This window comes from Sylvia atricapilla, chromosome 8 (assembly GCF_009819655.1).
Source record: "Sylvia atricapilla isolate bSylAtr1 chromosome 8, bSylAtr1.pri, whole genome shotgun sequence".
Taxonomy (NCBI): domain Eukaryota; kingdom Metazoa; phylum Chordata; class Aves; order Passeriformes; family Sylviidae; genus Sylvia; species Sylvia atricapilla.
The window spans coordinates 26613384-26632556 of NC_089147.1; the positions used below are offsets into that span (position 1 = coordinate 26613384).

General features: G+C 43.2%; 1 protein-coding gene across 1 annotated transcript in view; it reads left to right on the forward strand.

Annotated features, from left to right (window-relative positions):
• The window catches only part of CDHR1 (cadherin related family member 1), a 42326-nt gene extending 25073 nt beyond the window's left edge, over positions 1–17253 (forward strand). The window contains exons 12-17 of the mRNA XM_066324506.1: positions 388–540; positions 3917–4081; positions 6154–6221; positions 8686–8914; positions 9813–10067; positions 16578–17253. Of these exons, the coding sequence (XP_066180603.1) occupies positions 388–540; positions 3917–4081; positions 6154–6221; positions 8686–8914; positions 9813–10067; positions 16578–17129 (1422 nt within the window). The 3' untranslated portion in view covers positions 17130–17253. The remainder of the gene's footprint in view (positions 1–387; positions 541–3916; positions 4082–6153; positions 6222–8685; positions 8915–9812; positions 10068–16577) is intronic.
• Positions 17254–19173: the final 1920 nt, after the last annotated feature.

A 19173-nucleotide genomic window follows, 5' to 3' on the forward strand; every position in this document is an offset into this window, starting at 1 on the left:
TTGGAAGGAGCAGGAAGAGGTAGGACTTCCCTGGCAATATGCACATCTCTGAGTAGCTCCCAGTGTGTGGCACAAAACCCAAGGCTTCTTGCCACAAGATTCCTCTCTTAGCCAGGCCTGCTGCAGGGTTTTTCCATTATGACTGAAAGAATAACCAAGCTTGTCAATCTATTTTAAGAAAAGCTGGGTCTGTCTTGTGACTAGGGCTGGAGGGATTATACAACTAAGCTTCTTAGTGGTCTTCTGCCCAGGGGATGGAGAGCAGAGGGCTCTAAGCAGTAAGATTTATTCTCATTTTATATAGTTTGAAGAAACAAATCAATCCAGGCTGTAAGATATGTGCCACTCACTGAAAACAATCAATGCCATACCTGCTTTTATTCACAGGGAGCCAATGCTAAATTCAACCTCCGTCTTGTTGGACCTGGTGGCATCTTCCGAGTGGTTCCTCAGACTGTCCTGAACGAGGCTCAGGTTACAATAATAGTGGAAAATTCTGCTGCTATTGACTATGAAAGCTTCAAGGTGTTAACCTTCAAGGTACTTCTGCTTTCCAGGTCCTCTTTTTCAATGTATACACTATTGAGTATGATGGCTTTTGTATTTGATGTGATTTAGCTTCTTAATCCACCCGGAACTGTCTGATGCAGTAAGGGAAACTCATTTCTGCCTCTAGTTCCCCACCTTCACAAAGTTTAATGGATGCATCTGTGGACTGATTTAGTCCAGTCAGTGCAAAACGTTGATTTTTATCTCCCTCTGGAAACTGTGTATGTTGGTGGCTCTGAATCATTCTAGACTGAACCTTGAGGGTGTTATTTCTGCACTCACAATGATACATTCACAGGATGAAATCCTAATTTCTCTGCAGCTAGAACTTTACCTGCATAGTGCTAAGTAATTTGATTCATGATCATGCTTTTCAGTGTTGGCAGCCCGAAGACCCCAGCTGACTGGAAGATAATTCCCAAAAATTGCTCACTGCCTTTGTCAGAGTCTATCCATCTATATGGCCATTTGCAGGCTGACCTGAGGCTCACCCATGCTCTAAGCCAGCCGTGCAAGAACCAGTTTCATCCAAAAGCTGGAACCTTGCATTATCACCTTCCCTGATGGATTCTTTGGCTCATCAACAATATAATTAAGTAGTCTGGTTTTCTGTCAGCTGCCTCTGAACATGAATGTCGATGTTTCAGTTCTGACTGCAAAGAATTGCATAGACAATCCCTGTAACCATTTAAAAAAACTGCCTAAATGATCTAACAGTATTATCATGTGCTAGTTTTGTAATGTACAGAGAGGGCATCTTTTGCACAGTCCAAAAGCCCAAATTCCACAAATTTGTCTCCCCCTTGCTGTACAGTTTGCTTTGTGCCCTTAGCAAGTTTCACTTCAGTATGTTTCAGGCCTCTTCTTGTAATGTTCCTAAGCCATTTTGAGCTTTATAGGTTATAGATGCTACAAAAATATGAAGCATCATTACTGTATTAAAGTGGAAGATTCTGAAAGGGCCATAAAGTGCTACTGAAACTAATTATAACAAGTGCACATTTATTCAGGTTAAACTACCAAAAGATCAGTAAAGGAGTTACACATGGCCTCCTCATGAATGCCAATAGAAATCAAAGTAGTTAATGTGATTGCCATGAACACCAAAAGAATTAATTACCAGGAAAAAGGATATATATTTTTATAGCTTAAGCAGTTACTCACCTTTTTTTTTTTTTTTTCTTTTTTTCTACTGGAGAAAGATTTTCCAAAATTATTTCTACTGGAGACTAAGACTTGTCTTAAAAAGTGCAGCCTTTGTCTGGATTCCAAATGGAGAAGGTTCAGATGGATGATATGTTAGCAATATATGGCAGCAAAACCTTTATAAAGACCTCATTGCTGGCTTCATTTTCCTGCAAAGTTCAGATCACTTCCTACCCAGCTTTAGCTGTCAGTGTAGTCATTCTGGCTAGAATTTTGGATCAAATATATTTCTATTAAGTGCGTAGCTCACAACAGCTTTGAGAGGTTATCTTCAGGCATTTGGGGTTTTTTTGTAAGCAATGATCCCTCTCCTCTAGTTTGTTTCTGAAGAGTAAAGTGCTAGAGAGTAATTAAAGCTAATTTGTCTGGGAGATGTACGGAAAAACTTTCTGAAGCAAAGGCCACTAAAGAAACCTGTCTTCCATTTAGTGCTGACTCTTGAATGGGGCTGGTAGTCGGGACTTCCTTCATTTTCAGATGCCCAGGAGCTCGAACGGGTTTCCCAAAGTATGGCAGCTCTGATAATTCATACATCTCTCAAGTCCCTCTGCCACAGGGGCCAGATATTGCTGTCCCACCTTGTTAAGGGCAGCCATGCTTTAGGGGCAAACCACCTGCCTCTATCTCCTCCACCTCAGAGCACATCGTGCCTTGGCAGGAGCCTGGACATGCTGCAGACACAGCTGCAGACTGGGACCAGCTGAGGCTGCAGTTGCCTTCAGCTGCCAAAATCAAACTCTATTTTAAAAATTCACCTACCACTTTTAACATTACTTGTCAGTTTGCTCTTCTGACACTTAAGTATCAATTGTTGATATGTAATCCTGTGAAGTAATAGATTTTATGCTATTTTTTTTTCTCTCTGCATAAAACAAACAATACAGATCTGCATAAGACACTGCAGACAAGTAAGCTGACAAAATTTCCTCCCTGAAGGACGACGTTGTCAGCATGTTGACATAGCAGGACTTAAAGGAAAAGGATAAAAAATCAGTTTAGAAAACAGAGTAAAATAGTGAGCTTTTATTTCAGATGGGCTGATAGCAGCAGCAAAGATGATTTATCTGCAGATGTTATAATTTAGTTATAGCTCCATGTGCACAATCAGCACTACGACTTTACCTCTGTACTGCTTTAGGAGCTGAGATTTCTCATGAGGAGGTTTTTTCTGATGTCTGTATGGCTGTCCCTTCAAAAATTTCTTTTGCTGTAACACCACCTGAGACTCCCAAACACAAAAGTTAACACAGCAATGTAGTGACCAGGCTCTCCTTTTAGAGCAGTTGTGTCCTGCAATATCTGCAAGCAGTCCTTCGAGATGCACTTCTTCTCTTTATTTCCAAACATCATAAATGTTCACCCAGCAGGAAGGCTCTAGATGACACTGAGATAACCCTTTCCCTGGCTACTTGAACAGCTCCCCATGCTCTGCTTTCACCTCGAGGTGACACAAATGTGTCCTTTCAGATGAGCAGTTACAAGAATGGGTGATGTCAGAGAGTTCTGTTCTCCTCAGAGACAGTGAGGCAATTCAAAAGCCCCCATGTTATCTGATAAAGTCCTAATCAGCACGCAGCCACGAGCGTAGAAGTCCCATGAAGTCAGTAGTAGAAGTCCTCACAATCTTTGGGAAATGGGATTGTGCTGTACATGCCTAACCACCCAGCATTTGGGGTGGGAGTAAAGCTGCCTCAAAACAAAAGGTTCCCTCATCTTTTCACCCTGTTTGGTGCAGTTTATTCTTCTTTCCTCATAAAGAACTTCCTCTACAAAAGATCATGATTAAAGACATGTGGTTATTCAAGATATTTCAGTGGTTATGTTTCCTGAAGTTCTAGGAGCTGCCCAGTGATGACTGTTTGCAGGCTTCTGTTATGGCTTTTGGATGTGTGTTGGTTAATTATGACTAGTCACATCTGTCACACGAAGTCCAATATGAATACAGGGGTTTGAAGGCCTCTCCCCACAGTTTGATTGCCCACTGCAAGCAATCACACACAAACAAGCCAAGGCTGCACACTGACCTGCCTCTTCATCCCACTGGTTCTGAGCTGTCTGGTCAACCAGGCTAAAATGCACCAGAGTGCCATGGTGGTGGAGAAAGCTCCTTTAAGAGAACCAATAGCTGCTTTGTAGTGATTTCTGGTCTTTCTCCTCTTAGCTTCTTGCAATAGAGGTGAACACACCAGAGAAATTCAGCTCGACGGCTGACGTCGTGATTCGCTTGCTGGATACCAATGACAATGTCCCGAAGTTCTCCTCTGACTACTACATCGCCAGGATCCCCGAGAACTCCCCAGGGGGCTCCAATGTAGTTGCTGTCACAGTGAGTTTAATTCGCTTCTTAAGAAATGCTCTCTCTTCTGGATGTCTGTAGAGGCAGTTTAAGTACCTTAAAAATAGTGGACAGGCCAAGTAGCAAATCTTTCTCGCCATTTAACTTCTGGACCAAACTGTAATTCCTTTCTAGAATCAACAGAAAAAAAACCACTTCAGGAAAAAAATAAAGCTTTAGACAAATATTATTTAGAACAACAAGGGCCATCTGCTTTCAAGACAAATCACATGGCCTTTGAGTATTAAGAAAGCCTCGGCCAAATCAGTGTCCAGTGGGAAGATTCAGTTATGGCTAAGTGGAATTGGATTTACTGGATTTGCTTGCTTAAGTATAAGTAACAAGAAAACAAGATGGCTGCTTAGTAGGTATTAGTCTCCTCCTCTTGGGAGGAACCTGGCTGCTAAAGGCATAATTAAACAGTTAATGAGGTCACAAATATAAAATTAAAGTGCTTAGGATTGGGAAAAGAAGATCTCTATGTATGTATCTCCTCATAGCGGGAAAAATATGAAAAATAGATTTTCCAGTATCTTGCATTTTCATACAAAGAAAGTCAGGGCATTTCATGGACCCTGAGTGCTGGAGGAGCATTCCAGCTGCCTCTCTCTAACGCAACTGCTGAGACTGGGAACAGCTCTCATGTCACAGACAAGAAAGTTCCTGGCCACCTGGGCCTGGTGGGGGATGCAGGTCACCTTGCAGAGGCCACACAGGTAAGGATGGTGGAGGCAGGTTGCCAGAGATCTCCAGCACAAGCTGGCAACAAGTTAAGAAAGACAATTAAACAGTCAGAATAATAAAGTGCTGAAGGCAAATTTTAGCGATGGAAGAATCAATGAAATGAAACATAAACAATAGAGAAAAAATTATTGCATGAAACTAATAGGAAAGCTATTAGACTCTTAAACATCACTATCTTTGAGGTAATAGGAATAAAAAAAATTTAGGACTTGGACAGTAAAATAAAAGAGATTTAAAAAATGTTTGCAGAAGCAACAAAACTTCTGACCCAAAGTGCATGGGAACATGTAGCTGAGGAGCCCATGTAAAAAAATTTAGTCATGTCTGTCAGCTCAGTACTTGACCCAGGTTCACAACTATATATGAAAAACTAAGATGTTTCAAGTACTCAGAATGGCAATTTTGGAGGAAGTCCCAAATATGCAGATGTTTTAAGTAAAGTCAGACAGTACTAAACTAGGCTGTGGTCAAAATATGGGGTGTGAGAATCTGACAAGCTCATGGCAAAGAACAAAACAACACCTATCAGTAGGGCTCCGGGTGTGTTATGTTAATTGTGCAGGAATCAAAGACATTGCTCCAGTTCTCAGATATTTAAACAGAAAGATGAATGAATCAACCAGCGCCACCATGAATTCTGATGGCCAGATACAACAGTGTAACACCTCCTCAGAGCTATCAGAGAAGCAGGAGCTTATGGAAATAGCTGCTACCAAATCAATAGCTTTCCTAAGCCCGAGCTAAGACAGGAAGCCAACAAGAGTGTGAAACAAAGATATCATCTAGCTTAGTATTTGCATTATTAAAAGTCATACAGGCACAAGAGTGATTAAAATATAAACAAAGCTGAAATACAATGTATAGATTAAAATATTTGTTATTCATTACTTTAAATTGAACCAATTAAACAAGGAGAAGCTTAAAAAATACTTTATATAAAGTAAATAATTTCGTCTAAGGAATATTCATTAATGTTTAACTGGTAATTAGGAAGGTTTGAGAGCTGGCAGTTGTGCTCATGTCATTGAGATCATCTCTGTCAAAGGAGGATGAGGTAACTGTGGATGGATGGGGCCATCTAGCGTCAGTCTCCCTGCCAGAGTCCCCGGGCACCAGGGACGGCGCTCCCGGGACTGGCAGGGACATTTCCTGGTCGTAGGTTGAGCACTTTCTAGGTCCGTATTTGCTCACCTGGTTTCTCACTAAAAATATGACGGCAAAGAGAGTGAAAAGCATTTGGGCCTTTTGTTAAAAGAAAAATGAAACATTTCTTTTTGCATTTTAGTAAAGTAAAACCATCTTTTTTTTCTTTTCTAAAGGCTACAGATCCAGATTCAGGGCTTTGGGGAGAAATCAAGTATTCCATCTATGGAACAGGAGCAGATCTGTAAGTAACAAGTAAATAAATAAAACTACATAACCTCTAAGCAGAGTTGTAAAAGAATTTTAAAATAATTCTAGCAGGCTCATTCTTGATCTGATAATTTCCAAGGACATTTATGCCATATTCTTTGTGAGCTCTGTGAACACAACAACAGTAAAGCTGCTGTGATCATTAAACATCTGCTTCATGAGCCCAAGGAATTCTACCCACAAACCCCCAAAGAGATATATAAGGCAGCTGAAGTATCAATACACAGGATTTGTTCAATCACCATTTGAAAAGCACTTGTAAGACAGAGAGAGAGGTTTTGGTCTAGTTGTGAAAAGTCAGTTCTACAGAAAAAGAATCTCTTGGTTTTTTCCCCTTCCTGTTCCATATGCCTTTACAAATAGCTCTTGTCAAGATAAATCAAGGAAGACAAGATATTCAAGGATTTAAACTTCAGCTTTGGAGGTCAGCTGCACTGAGTGTTAAAAGCCTTTCATATACTTACACGTAATAAGTCCTGCATCAGAAAGAAGGGAACCTGATGCTAACTTGATTTGGTAATAATGCCTCCCACCCTCTCCCTGTCTTTGGGGGCAGTGATGGGGGTAGAACATCTTGAAACACTGGTTTCCCTCATATCATGTCCATCCCAGCTCCCAAACATGGCTGGGATCAATGACACGGCTGTCACATATATTCCTGCTGGAACCTGCAGCTGCAGGGCAGAATGCTGGGAATGAATGAGCTTTTCGGGCACTCATCTCAAGAATCTTTTTTCCTCTGTACATTATCCACCTGGAGCTAAAGCTGAACTCTTCTTGTTAAGGTGAAAGCTGTTTAGGAGGCACAATCAAAGTCCTAAATCCAAGATGTTAAGGGTGAACCTCTTCAGTAGGCAGAAGGCTACACATATGGGAGCATTTCCACCATGGATTATTTTGAGCTCTTCACTAAGTCTTTAAGCTAGCTGCTAACTGCACAGAGAGCAGCAAGAAAAGGTCATGTCATGCAGGCAGGCCTCTTAGGTTTGGAATGTAGCAGCTGGTGGAAAAAAGCTTGAGAAGGTTGTTGACAAAGGATTTAGGGGGAAAAAAATGTAAGCACAACTTTATTCTGATTGGCATTATGGGGATGCTCAGATTCACTGTTCTTATGTTATCGAATGAAGAAATTATCATGTGAACTTTTCCTTCTTAAGTATTTTTGTTTGTTTTCCTCGTGCCAGAATGGCATAGCTCTGCAAGGATGGATTGATTTTTTAGCCCTGGCACCTCTAGATCTGCTGAACACACAGTTTGATGCAGACAGGAGAATTTCAACTAGAGGTGTTTCTGCCTGGGATATTACATCAGTGGGTGTGCAGTTGCGTGGGCAGAAAGATCAGTTGTAGCGGAGTAAGAGAAATAGTGTTAACTGTTGAAGATGAAACCAATCTGATGGTAATCCTACTTTGGTAATCCAAGCTGCCAGTGGGAGCACTTCTGTTCTTCCACTGAAATGGGAAGGATGACAGTGGTGTCTGCATGGTTAGGCTGGGCTGGGTGCAGAGGAGACAGCACAGGCACTGTCTCCTGCACAGCTATTCGTACCTCCACATCATGGATTTCATCAAGACTTCCATTTTTATTTAACAGGGTCATGAGAACAATTGAAGATTCTAGATTTCCAAATACCCCTTTTGTAATCACTCTCCACTGCATTCACAGTTGGAATACAGAAAATATTTTGCTACCCTGTGCATTGATCAGAGGATATATAAAAAGTTTCATCTGTTAAAAGCTCTACTTCTTGGAGCCTACATTGGCAGTCCATTTTAAAAAGACACTGTGTTGGTATTTCTCTATAAATCCAAACTTTGGGCTGACACTTTTGACAGTGTCTCTGTAGTTACAAATGTGTAAAATTGAATTTGCAACAGATAAATCTGAACACCCACTCCATCCCAGTGTCAGTCTATGGAAAAATGATTATTTTTGGAGAAGATAATTTGCCCTGTAGTTTGGGAGATTTAAAAGCAGATTTTTTTTTCCTACCCATTCTGAGAAGTGAAGAGTTTAAATATTATATGCATCACACTTCTTTTAGCTATTTAGGTGATATAAATCAATCTTAATTTATGCAGAACATAATCTATTACACCATACTTTTAAAGTGAAAAAAAAAAAGTAAAAACAGGTTTAATGCTTTTCCTTTTAATGCAAGACAATCACTCTAGTAGAAGGCTGTCACACTGACCATTTACTGAGGACAAAGACTTTTAATGGAAAATGCAGCTAAAATGGCACAAGAGAGAGAAAACTATGAGACACTGGTATTTCTCTGGTTTTCAAGCCTAAAGAAACTAGACAAAAATTAGGTAGAGTGAAGGATGGAGTGGTTAGGTGGAGAGTACCAGTGTCTGGGCACGGCATTTCAGTGTTTACAGCGAGCTCTAAACAGACATTTAGTGACCAGAAGTCTTTCCTTCCTTCTTTTCCAGGTTCCTAATCCACCCATCAACAGGTATAATTTACACCCAGCCCTGGGCTGTACTGGATGCTGAAGTGAACTCCAAGTATAATTTCTACGTGAAAGCAGAGGACACAGATGGGAAATACAGCTTGGCTGAAGTGTTCATCACCGTGCTAGATGTCAATGACCACTCTCCAGAGTTCAATGAGAACATCCAGGAGAAGACAATGATCATTGGGTCACCGGTGAAGATAGAGGTGAGAGATGGCACCATGTGTCACAAAGCAGGGTGCTTTGGAAAAGCCCTGGCTCTGCTGTTTACTCTCAGGGGTGATGATGAATGCCTGAAACTTGCCTTTTCTTCCTGCTTTATTTTGCACATCCATTTGGATGTGACAAATGGATTAAAGTGTGGAATTACAGTATTTACTGACTGCTGAGAAGGAGAATTAAGTTCTATAGGCGGAATATAAAGTCCTGTTACAGTATTTGAACAATCAGCTGGTGGAGGGTCCTGGATTATATAGTGATCACAAGAAGCCCAAATAAGATAAGTGAATGAAAGTACAGGGTTTTGAACACTTAACCTTCCTGACACCCATTTGTGTTCAACTACACAACTTAGTTCCCTTCGTTTTGAAGAACCATATTCAATAATCAGTGTGGAACAGAAGGTGAAAAAATGCAATAACGATTCCCAGGCAAAGGTGCAGAACATCCTATGTTCCACACATTTAAATGCATATCATGAAGCCTGATCACACAACACCTAATGTTAGTAGAATAAATACCACAGCACAAAAATTAAGGCAGCTATAGTTTATGACATGGAGCTAATCCTGCTGTTCTTTATCACTTCACATTTGCCCCACACACTGTGTGAGAAGCTCCCAGCTGAGGGCCATTTGCATTTTACAGATAGGTTACAGTTAATTTTTTCCTCTGATTTTATTTCATCTTAAATAGAAATCACTTATAAAGAAAGGAGCCTAGTCCTGCTGTTTTTCACTAGAAAATATAGCCTAGCTTCCAAGATGAAATGAAAGCAGCCCAGTCATGGCACAGATAGTCTCAGAAGTGAATGCTCAGAAGCTTTTTGTCCTCAGGCAAAGATACAAACAATAACACCTTTGTTTTTCACACTTCCCCTACCAGGCTATAGACCAAGATGCAGAAGAACCCAACAACATTGTGGATTATTCCATCATGCAAGCAGATCCAGCCAATGTGTTTGACATAGACCAAAGCACTGGGGAAATCAAGCTGAAATCCTATATCCGGTCTCTGGACATCATCCACAACATCACAAACAACAAGGACTGCATATGGTCATTGGTGGTCCAGGCCAAAGACCGAGGCTCCCCATCCTTCAGTACCACAGCAGTTCTCAAGATTGATATCACAGAAGAGGTAAGCAAATGTTTTAGAAAAATCCTCATGGGAGACAATCCCTGAAAGGCACCAGTGGGTAGACATTGCTTGTTCCATTTCTGAGACTTTCTTGCCAGCTCTGTTTTGTAGAGTGTTTCTATAGCCTTGTGGTGAAGTTGGATTTTACAGCCACAAACGTGAAAGATATTTTGATCAGAAATATTGAAAAGGTACAAAGGTAGGAGCAGAATGTAATTGGGAGATTAGTTTTTTGTTAGAGATTGTTAGATATGAATTAAGGTCTATAGACTTCAGAGAGTAAAAGTAAATCTCAGCTGCTAAATTTTTGCTTTCCTATTTTCATGCAGAAGAAAACAAAGTCTTTTTTTCCTTACAAAAAGTGAGTGGAAAGCAGTGAAATAAATCAGGGTCAGAGTGAAATAAATCAGATAAATCAACCTAAGTGACACAGGAAAAGTGAGAAAAAACTTTACAGAAATGCTTTAAAGTACATAGAGCTTTGAATGGCAGTTTAATAATTGCAGTATTATTAGAAGATGAAACAAGAAGTCTCTAAAAGAGTCTTGCACAAATAGGTTGAGATTTTCCTTAGTCCAGCTTTTACATCAGCTGAAGAACAAGCAGCAATTTATGGTGTGCAGTGCACGCTTGCACAATTCTTATTTATTGTAACTGCCTTGCCATGCCTTTAACTAGGTACCAGCAGGGAGGAAATGGGCTTAAAAGCAGATGAGAAACACATCATTAGCCTGACAGTCTCCGGACCACACACACAAACTGGGCAAAGATGCAAATCTCTTCCTACAGACAGCAGCTGGCCTTCTCTTTGTTCGGTCACAAATGCTCCCACTGCTCTTAGGTCTGTTACAATCTTTCTGTTTTCTCCATCTCCTCTTACTCCGCTGATACTCCTTATGAGGCACATTCATATGATAGCTTTTGTAGACAGTTCAGAGCCTGCTGGACTGCCAGGGGACGTGTGTCTGCCCTAGCAGGGCAGTGCCTGGCATGGGGCTGCCTTCTGGGGCCAGCCAGCCCTCTGGGCACGTGTGGAGCTGGGGTGTCTGTGTGAAGTCTAGAGACTTAGCTGTTCTTACAGGTACAAAGGAAATGCACTGCTTAACACTTGGATTTCCCATCGAAAGGAAGTTTTGGTGGGTTTTACAATCAAGAATTGCTGCCCGCAGCAATGGGAGTACTTGCCCTCCCTGCCTTGCTTCCAGGCTTCTCAGACGCTGCATATTTCAGGAGTGCATGGCACCAGGTGGACCCAGACACTGTCCTCATGCATGTCCCTGCTGGTGTCCACCAGCCTTCCCTTCCCTCCTGGGTGAGCTGGAAAACTCTGTCATGGATGTGAGTGGAGGGAGGGTGCCCCACACCTCCCCTGCTGGGGGACAGCGTGTCCCTGGGCCAGCTGGTGAAGGACAACTGGAAGGAAAACTAAAGTAGCTGATACTTTGGGATAAGGAGTTTCCTGAATTTCCTTCTAGTGCTTGAAGCAATAGCAGTACCTGATGGAAGATGGTGTCTTGTATGAAGTCCCCTGTCTGCTTCTTTTCTCTCCCTCCAGGGGTACGTATTTGGCATAAAATGAGGGAGAGCCATCCTCTTAAAGTCTAAAGGGGAAGCAGAGAGGGTTGTGATGGCATGGATTTCCTCACAAACACAGTTTTTTTCTTCTTGCCATGTTCTTCTCCCAACAGAGAGTCTGAGATAGCAACAGCATCTTCTTTCTTTCAGTAGGTTTCTTTAGCAGGATCTGGACTACTAATCTAGTGTCACATCCTCCATAACCTTTTGTGTATGTCTCTATTACTTCTTCCGTTTCTTGCAATGATTTGGGTTGGGGTTTTTTTTTATCCCATAGCATCCCATCTTTTTTGCAGAAATAGATTTCAGTTTGCATGTATGAGAGATGCAGTGCCAGTGTCCAAAACCCTTGATCATTCCCCGTGTCCCAGGGACAGCACAGTCCCTAACACTTTATGAAGAAGTCATCTTCTTGGTGAAGGCATATTGCATACACACACTCTCTTTTTTCTCTGAGGCTGTTACAAATGTGCATTTCATCCCTCTGTGCTCCAGCTGTACAAAGGCTCTTATTTTGCTGTTTGGTGGGCATTTATGTATTACTGATTTTGGATAAGGAGGATATTTCTGAATGCATCCTCTAGAGGTTTCCTGCAGTGTTAATCACAGTAAGTAATTAAACAGGCATATTTTCTGATTAACGTTTACCATTGCAATTAGCACAAGTCTGTGCCCTTCGAGATGGATGCCTTGTGGCTAAGTTCAGCAGTATTGCACATCAAAAGGACCTTCTTCTCTTGGAATAATACAGTGCTAAAAGCATCCAAAGTACTTTTAATTTAACTGAGTCTGATTTTATGGAAATTGGTATTGAGGGGCATCTGTTAATATCCTATCCTTTCACAATAAATAAAAAATATCCTTTCACAGAATAAAAAACATATGCTGGAAAAGACAGTCTTTTTCCATCCATATGTCTCACTCAGAAATCTATTCCTGCTGCCTGGTATTTTCAGAGAAGGCTGATTCCCACTCCTGTTCCTGAAGACTGGCCTGATGGGAGCATCCCTTGGCCTCTTGATGACTCCACTGAGGTTTGGGGGCGTTTATTTACACCTCCTCATGGACTGAGGCTTAAGTCCATATTTAGGCAGCATAATCTGTAGTTCTTAATAGCTTTGGCCACTCATTTAGACTTCTAAAAATACCTAGTGAGTCTCAGTTTTAGATTCTTCTAACTGAAAGGCTCAACAAAAATCTTTGCAGTAACATGGAGATCTTCTCCTGTCTCATACTAACTGCAACCTTGGGAGCTGTGGCTGATGGCACTGCACAGCCCCTTCCCACATTTGCAGAGCAGTTAAGTCTCTTCTTCCCACAGTTTCATGGACCAGAAAAAAAATACTGGTTTGATTTGAGAAGTCTTGCCTCATGCTGGTGTTTATGTTGCAAAGTGATGCAAACACAGCTTTCATATACAGTGTTAGCACTGAGCTTCGGGATAAACACTGCAGGGGCAGCTGGTGTTCTACCTCGGATCAGGAGTCACCTCTGAAGCAAATCTCCTGATCATCCCCACATACTGTGCCTGTGTTTCACACAGCTCCAAGCAAACAAGGGATGGACTTCTTTCAGAGGAAAATGTGTTTGGGGAGCACACCTAGTGTGCCTGGACACCAGCAGGCAGTCCCTCCCTGCAACCAGGCTAGAAAAAAACCCAGGACACTGAATGTGTGCAAGTGGGCTCCTCAGAACCAACTGGCTCATTGTACAGATTGTACAGATCCACTTGCTTAAGTCGACACAGCCCAAGTTGCCTGTAACACAATCACTGAGCCAAGCATTTAAATCAAGTCCAGCTGTTAATCCAGCACTGCCAAGTCCATCACAAAACCATGTCCCTTAAGTGGCATATCTACAAATAATCTGCAATAGCTAGGACTCTTAACAGGTTCACCTACTTAGACTCCTAAATACTTCTGGTGAGCCTTGGCTGCTCTTGTTCTTGAACAGCTCAACCACATTCCTTTTGGGTCCAGCCTCTGACTACTTGTCCTATGTGCTCTATGTGCTCTGCTTACTGCAACCCATGCACTGGGAAAGCCTGAGAAGCTGCTACAGCAAAAAAACCAGAGCATTGTCTTCTGTGAGCAGTGGTATTTTAACTCCTTTGATGTCTGTTAAGAAAGAGTGTTTGTTCCAGGTCCTGGCCCACAGAGATATGATAGCTTCCATTTCATCATGTATCTGCTTTTATTTTATGTGTACCAGAAAAACCAGTACTCTTCAAAATGCAGCATGCCTTTTAGGAAAAAACAACAGCTTCAGCAATTGCAAAGTGGCTGTTTGTTGAGCTGGCTACATGGCACTGGTGGTAATCGACACAAGGACTTAAAGATGTTTTAAATCTGTACTTCCCATAAGTCTCTCTCCAGCCTGGCTAAGATTATGACATTCCTGGCTTGTGTTGCAAGTTATTCCTCATATTTATCCTGCCAGTGGCATGGCCATGACAAACAGAAACTCTCCCACTGTGTGCTTACAAAATGCCTGATATCTTTATGCAGAACAGTTGTCATCCAAGGCTAATTCCAGGCAAAGCTTTGTATAGTAAAGGTCAAGTAACTAGAATAGATGCTGAACCAGCTAGCTGTTAATGGGTTTAGTTTTGGTATTAATCATCTCTTCATCATTGGGAGTTCTGAACAAATGCCAGACTAGCTGAGACCAGGGGATTGAGCGAAGCCACATGCCAAAACTCTCCATACAATTTTTATCTGTTCTTACCTCTGCAGCTGTAGTACATGGGTAACATGTATTTCTGTCTAATCTCATTTATTCAAGGTTTTCAAGTACCTAGTCAAATACTCTTCAGCCATCAGTGCCTTCCTATAAAAGAGATCTTGACAAAAGTCGTAACAGGTGGACTCAGGTCACATACTACTTAGCAGGGTTTATCTGACACTTAATTCATCTGACTTTCACATGAAGTTAAGTAAGCTAGGGTACAATTTCTATCATCTGATGGGATTTAAGTACAAAAAAAATCCAAGTAATGCAGAACAGCAAAGCTGATGTGAATCTAAGCTCTGCCAAAGTCATGGGCTGCTTTGCTTTTGGTTTCTAGTTCATGTCCACTCTTAATTAAATACTGGAAGAAAACTCTGCACAGCAAAATGATGAAAATTTGTCCCTACCTGCCCAGTGACATGGCCTGTGAGTTTCACTAGCATTTCTTTGCCCCTTTGTTGTTGGCAATGGGACACATTCAGGGTAGAAGAGTAGGCTTGATATAATGTGTTTGAAATAGGTTGTGAAAACACAGAAATTAAGACAAGGAGGTGTTTATTAGTTAATTAACATGCCCCAAGTTTATGGATGTGACATTAATGACAAGAGCTACTCTGAGGCACACTCTGTGATACTCCCAGACTGGGGAGGGCAAAGAGATGGACATCCTTGATTAGGGTCATACAGGGAAATCCATCTGATCTAGTCAGAACCTCAAGTCAGAGGTTCAAGTCCAAGCTACTCACAAGGTCCTCCTTGTACAACCTTCTTTGATACCTCTTTTAGCATATGGTGACTCCTGCTCCAGAGGTGTCCTTTTCTACCCATTGACCAAAAGCTGGGAGCTTAGACCTCTGACTAAACCTAGATCACTAGATGTGCACAGTTTGGATGAGGATTCCCTCACGGAGTCAAAGACAGGGCCTGGGGCACAGTGAGCAGCCCTGTCTTTCTGCAGCCACGCATCACTTTATGACTGACGCTCAGTAACCAAACCTGCATGTGAATGTGCCATTTCTGAAGCATCTCCTGGCCTTGCACAGCACTATTGTCTGTTCAGATACCACCTGTATTCATGATGAACTCCTCCTGGAAATGCAGTCCAAGGATGGGCTGCCGTGCCCTGAATAAGGGTGATCTATGTGCCATGCCTCTAGCCTTTAGTCCCCAATTAGCCAGGTGTTTATATATGCTTCCTAACTTCTTTTACTGTTTCTGGATTCAGTTCAACATCATTGCAACTGCCTCCTCTCCTGTGCCTAGTTGAACACTTAGCTCCCTTTATTTTATAGGCTCTCTAGCCTGTACACATTTCAGCCTAGCTCCCCAGCTGTATTTATAATAGATACTGGCCTCCTTCAAATATAACCATGTGAGGGTTGACCATTTCTCTTATTTTTGATATTTCCAGATCAAGTCCAGGGTAAAATCCTATATTTTAGGCCTCAAGAAGCGTCCATGGACAATATATGGAATATGCATGAGTGGCGTCCTTTCCACCATTTCTGTTACAATGGTGATCTCCACCATCATGTACTGGAAAAGTGTGAAAAGATCCAAGCTCCACCCGCAGGGCAAAATCCGCAAAATTATACGGGGACCTCCAAGACGCACAGTGTGCTAAGCTGGAAAGCGAACTGGCCATTCATTTGTCCTTAATATGCCATATGTAGCTTATGTCATTGCTGATTTCTTTTCTTTCTACAAACAAAGCTCTTTAGCTCCACTTATCTCCCCTACCTCAAAGAGTTTTGTTATGTCTGTAAAAGAGTACTTGAAAACAGAATGCAGCACATATCTGCTGACTACTCATTTGTACACTGACATTTTATAAGCAGAAGTTTTCTCCTAATCCTTTTCAATGCCATGCTCAGTAATTGAGCCAATTATTTCCTTGTTCCATTCTTGCAAGTTAAACACTATGGCGACATGCAGGAATCTGCCCTAATTTGGTGGCAATACTTCTGTAAGCTTTTGTGTTCAAGTCATCTACCTCACAGTACTATAATGTTTACCCAGTCTCTGGCCCCGTCTAAATTCTCCACCCCTGGGCTGGACTGGCCATGTGACTCTCTTTTTTTTTTTTTTTTAGAGACAACTTCCATCAATCAGCTGTACTTGTAACATATTTTGGACAAATGAAATTTCTGGGTCACTGTCTGTCCCCTAGAGTAAGTTATGTGTTTTCTTTGTACTCCTTTACAGACTCTTCACAAAGGGCCTATGGCCGCCTTTTTGATGCAAACTAAAGATAACCCCATGAAAGCCTTAGGAGTGCTAGCTGGTGTCATGGGCATAATGGTGCTGATAACTATCATGATCTCTACTGCCATGTTCTGGCGCAACAAGCGGTCCAACAAAGTCATGCCGGTGAGACGGATCATAAAAAAGAGACAGATGCCGCCATCCCGGACAGTCAGGATGGAGTGGCTGAAGTTCAAGAGGCCCAGCAACGCCGCAGAGAAGTTTGTTGTCGAGGAGGACGCCAAGAGCCTGCACAATGAGAACAGCAACAACAACGTCCAGGTTGTCCCCGTGCCGCCGGCAGCCCCCCTGCCGCCGCCACCCCCGGCCCTGGCTCCCCGGGGCGATGCCCCAGGGTGGCGGGTGCCAACCGTGTCCGGCTCCCTCACTCCCAAGCACGTCATCAAGCCACTAAAGAAGAAAGGTCACAGCAGCACCCACAACGCCCTCGTGTCAGAGCTCAAAATGAGGTTTGAGAAGAGGAACGCAGCTTACGGGGAGCCCCACATCTAAGTGCTCTCAGCAGCCCCCAGAGACTGCAGACTGTGGCTGGGCATGGATGTTTTTACGTGCTGTCTCTTCCCTGTGTCTGTCAGCACCCTGTGAACCAGAGCAGCCTCTCGCTGTCATAGCCACCCCTCACCTTCTGCAAGTACCACGTGCTACAGAGTCACCCCCGCAGGAGCGCTGCCTCCATGTCCAGTCGCGACTGCGGTTCCTTCGGCCGTGTCCCGTGGGCCCTCCTGCACTGTGTCTGACCACGGTGCCGAGTGCGCCAGCCACAGTCTCCCCAGGTGAACAGGGACTCAGGCTGCCCCTGGTTTGGAGGTCTCTACCCAGAGCTTGGGTTTTCAAACAAGATGCTCTGCAGCCAAGGCCCTGGTGGATGCTTCTTCTGACCTGGTCTGGCAGGTGGGTTTGAGGTGTCTGAAAATCCATCACTTCAAATCCCAGACCCATTTTTTGAAGATGTTGGCCTGGCTGTGGCAGCAGCACTGAGTCGAAGTGCAGGTCTCCTACAGCAGTGACACTGCCCTGTCCCCAGAGCACAGTGTGCTTTGCAACAGCTGGCGGAGCGATGTGCTCGTGGCTGAGTACCTTCATTCCCAAAAGGTAAGCGGGCAGGCTTGGAGAAGTTCTTCATTTTCCTGCAGCTTACGCTGGGTTTTGCCAGAGCACATTGACATGATGCTGCACTTTGCTTCTGCCCTGGACTTGCCTGCTGAGGAGGGATGAAAGGGGCACCTCAGCCTTCCCCGGACCAGCAGGGGCAAGATTTGAGCACAGAAGTTGAATAGCAGCACTCACTCAGCACTGCCTCCTTCTGACACTGCTCCCCAAAAGAGCAGGAGCCCAGCAGGAGGAGGACAGGAATAAAAACACAGGGAAGACAAGGTAAAACTGAGATGCAAATGATAAGTGGAAGACAGAGACAAGTGCTGGAAAGTTGCATATGTTGGTCAGGGAAGTGTCTGGAAAGATCATGTGGTGTTGTACACTGCTAGCAGAAGGTGCCAAGGAATATATTTCATCACCTCTCCTGGCTTGTTGCAGGGACTGGTGTGTGAAAAAGGAGGTTTCCATAAAATATTCAGGTTTTTCTTACCAGTATTTTTGAGTGAATTGAACAACAGTTAACGGGAGGGGACTGGCAGGGCAGCTGACAGGTTTTTCTTTTCCTGTTACATGACAGTAAAAAGGCACTGAGAGCAGAGCACTTTTTTCACTGGATCTACCCCATGGACTCCCACCCAGGTTTATTTCTGAGGAGATGTTTTTGAGCTGGGCCCGGATGTTTCCCATCCCCTGGGGAGAAGGCAGCACCAACCGAGCTGGCTGGGGAGCAGCACTCTGCACCCTCTCTCTGAGACCCAGCCCTGCAGAGAAGCTGTGCTGTCATGGTACCAGGAACATCAAGGTAGGGAGCAAACCTGACAGGACACAGTGTTAATTCAAGGGGTTCATGAGAGTTCTGCAGCTGTCATTTCAGTTGAACCAGCAGACCTGGCCTTCAGGATCTCCTCTCCTTCCAGTTGCTGAAAGAATTCCCCTTTTTGCACCAGGACTTCATCAGTTTAGCAGATAGCTGAATATTTAGTAGATAGCTGAAATTACCGACTTACAAGGAAAATCTCTGCAGCAGAGTCCCAGCTGGGGGCCATGGCAGGAGCGCTGCTCCCAGAGCCTCTGCTGTCACATCTCTCCTTTTCTCTACTGTTTTCTTGCTTATCCCTCCTCCTGGGGCACTGTGATGTGAGGCCCAGGTTCTCACCTGTCCAAACACCTCGTCCTTGTCCCCTGGCCATAAGCTGGCTGGAAGGAGAGGACGTGCAGCCCCTGACCCAACTCCCGCTGCCCTGTGCAAGCACCTGCCTTCTGCTGGCTGAGTGTCTGCAGGTTCTGCAATGTTCCCAGAAGTTCCTGATTAATTCCCCATACCACTGTCTTCCCAGTGTTGTGTTATTGCCAGTATTCAGTGTTCATTCTCGAATGAGGAAAGCCTATGAAGACCATTCAATTAAGTCAGATTTAACAGGAATTACAGGCTTATAGTCTT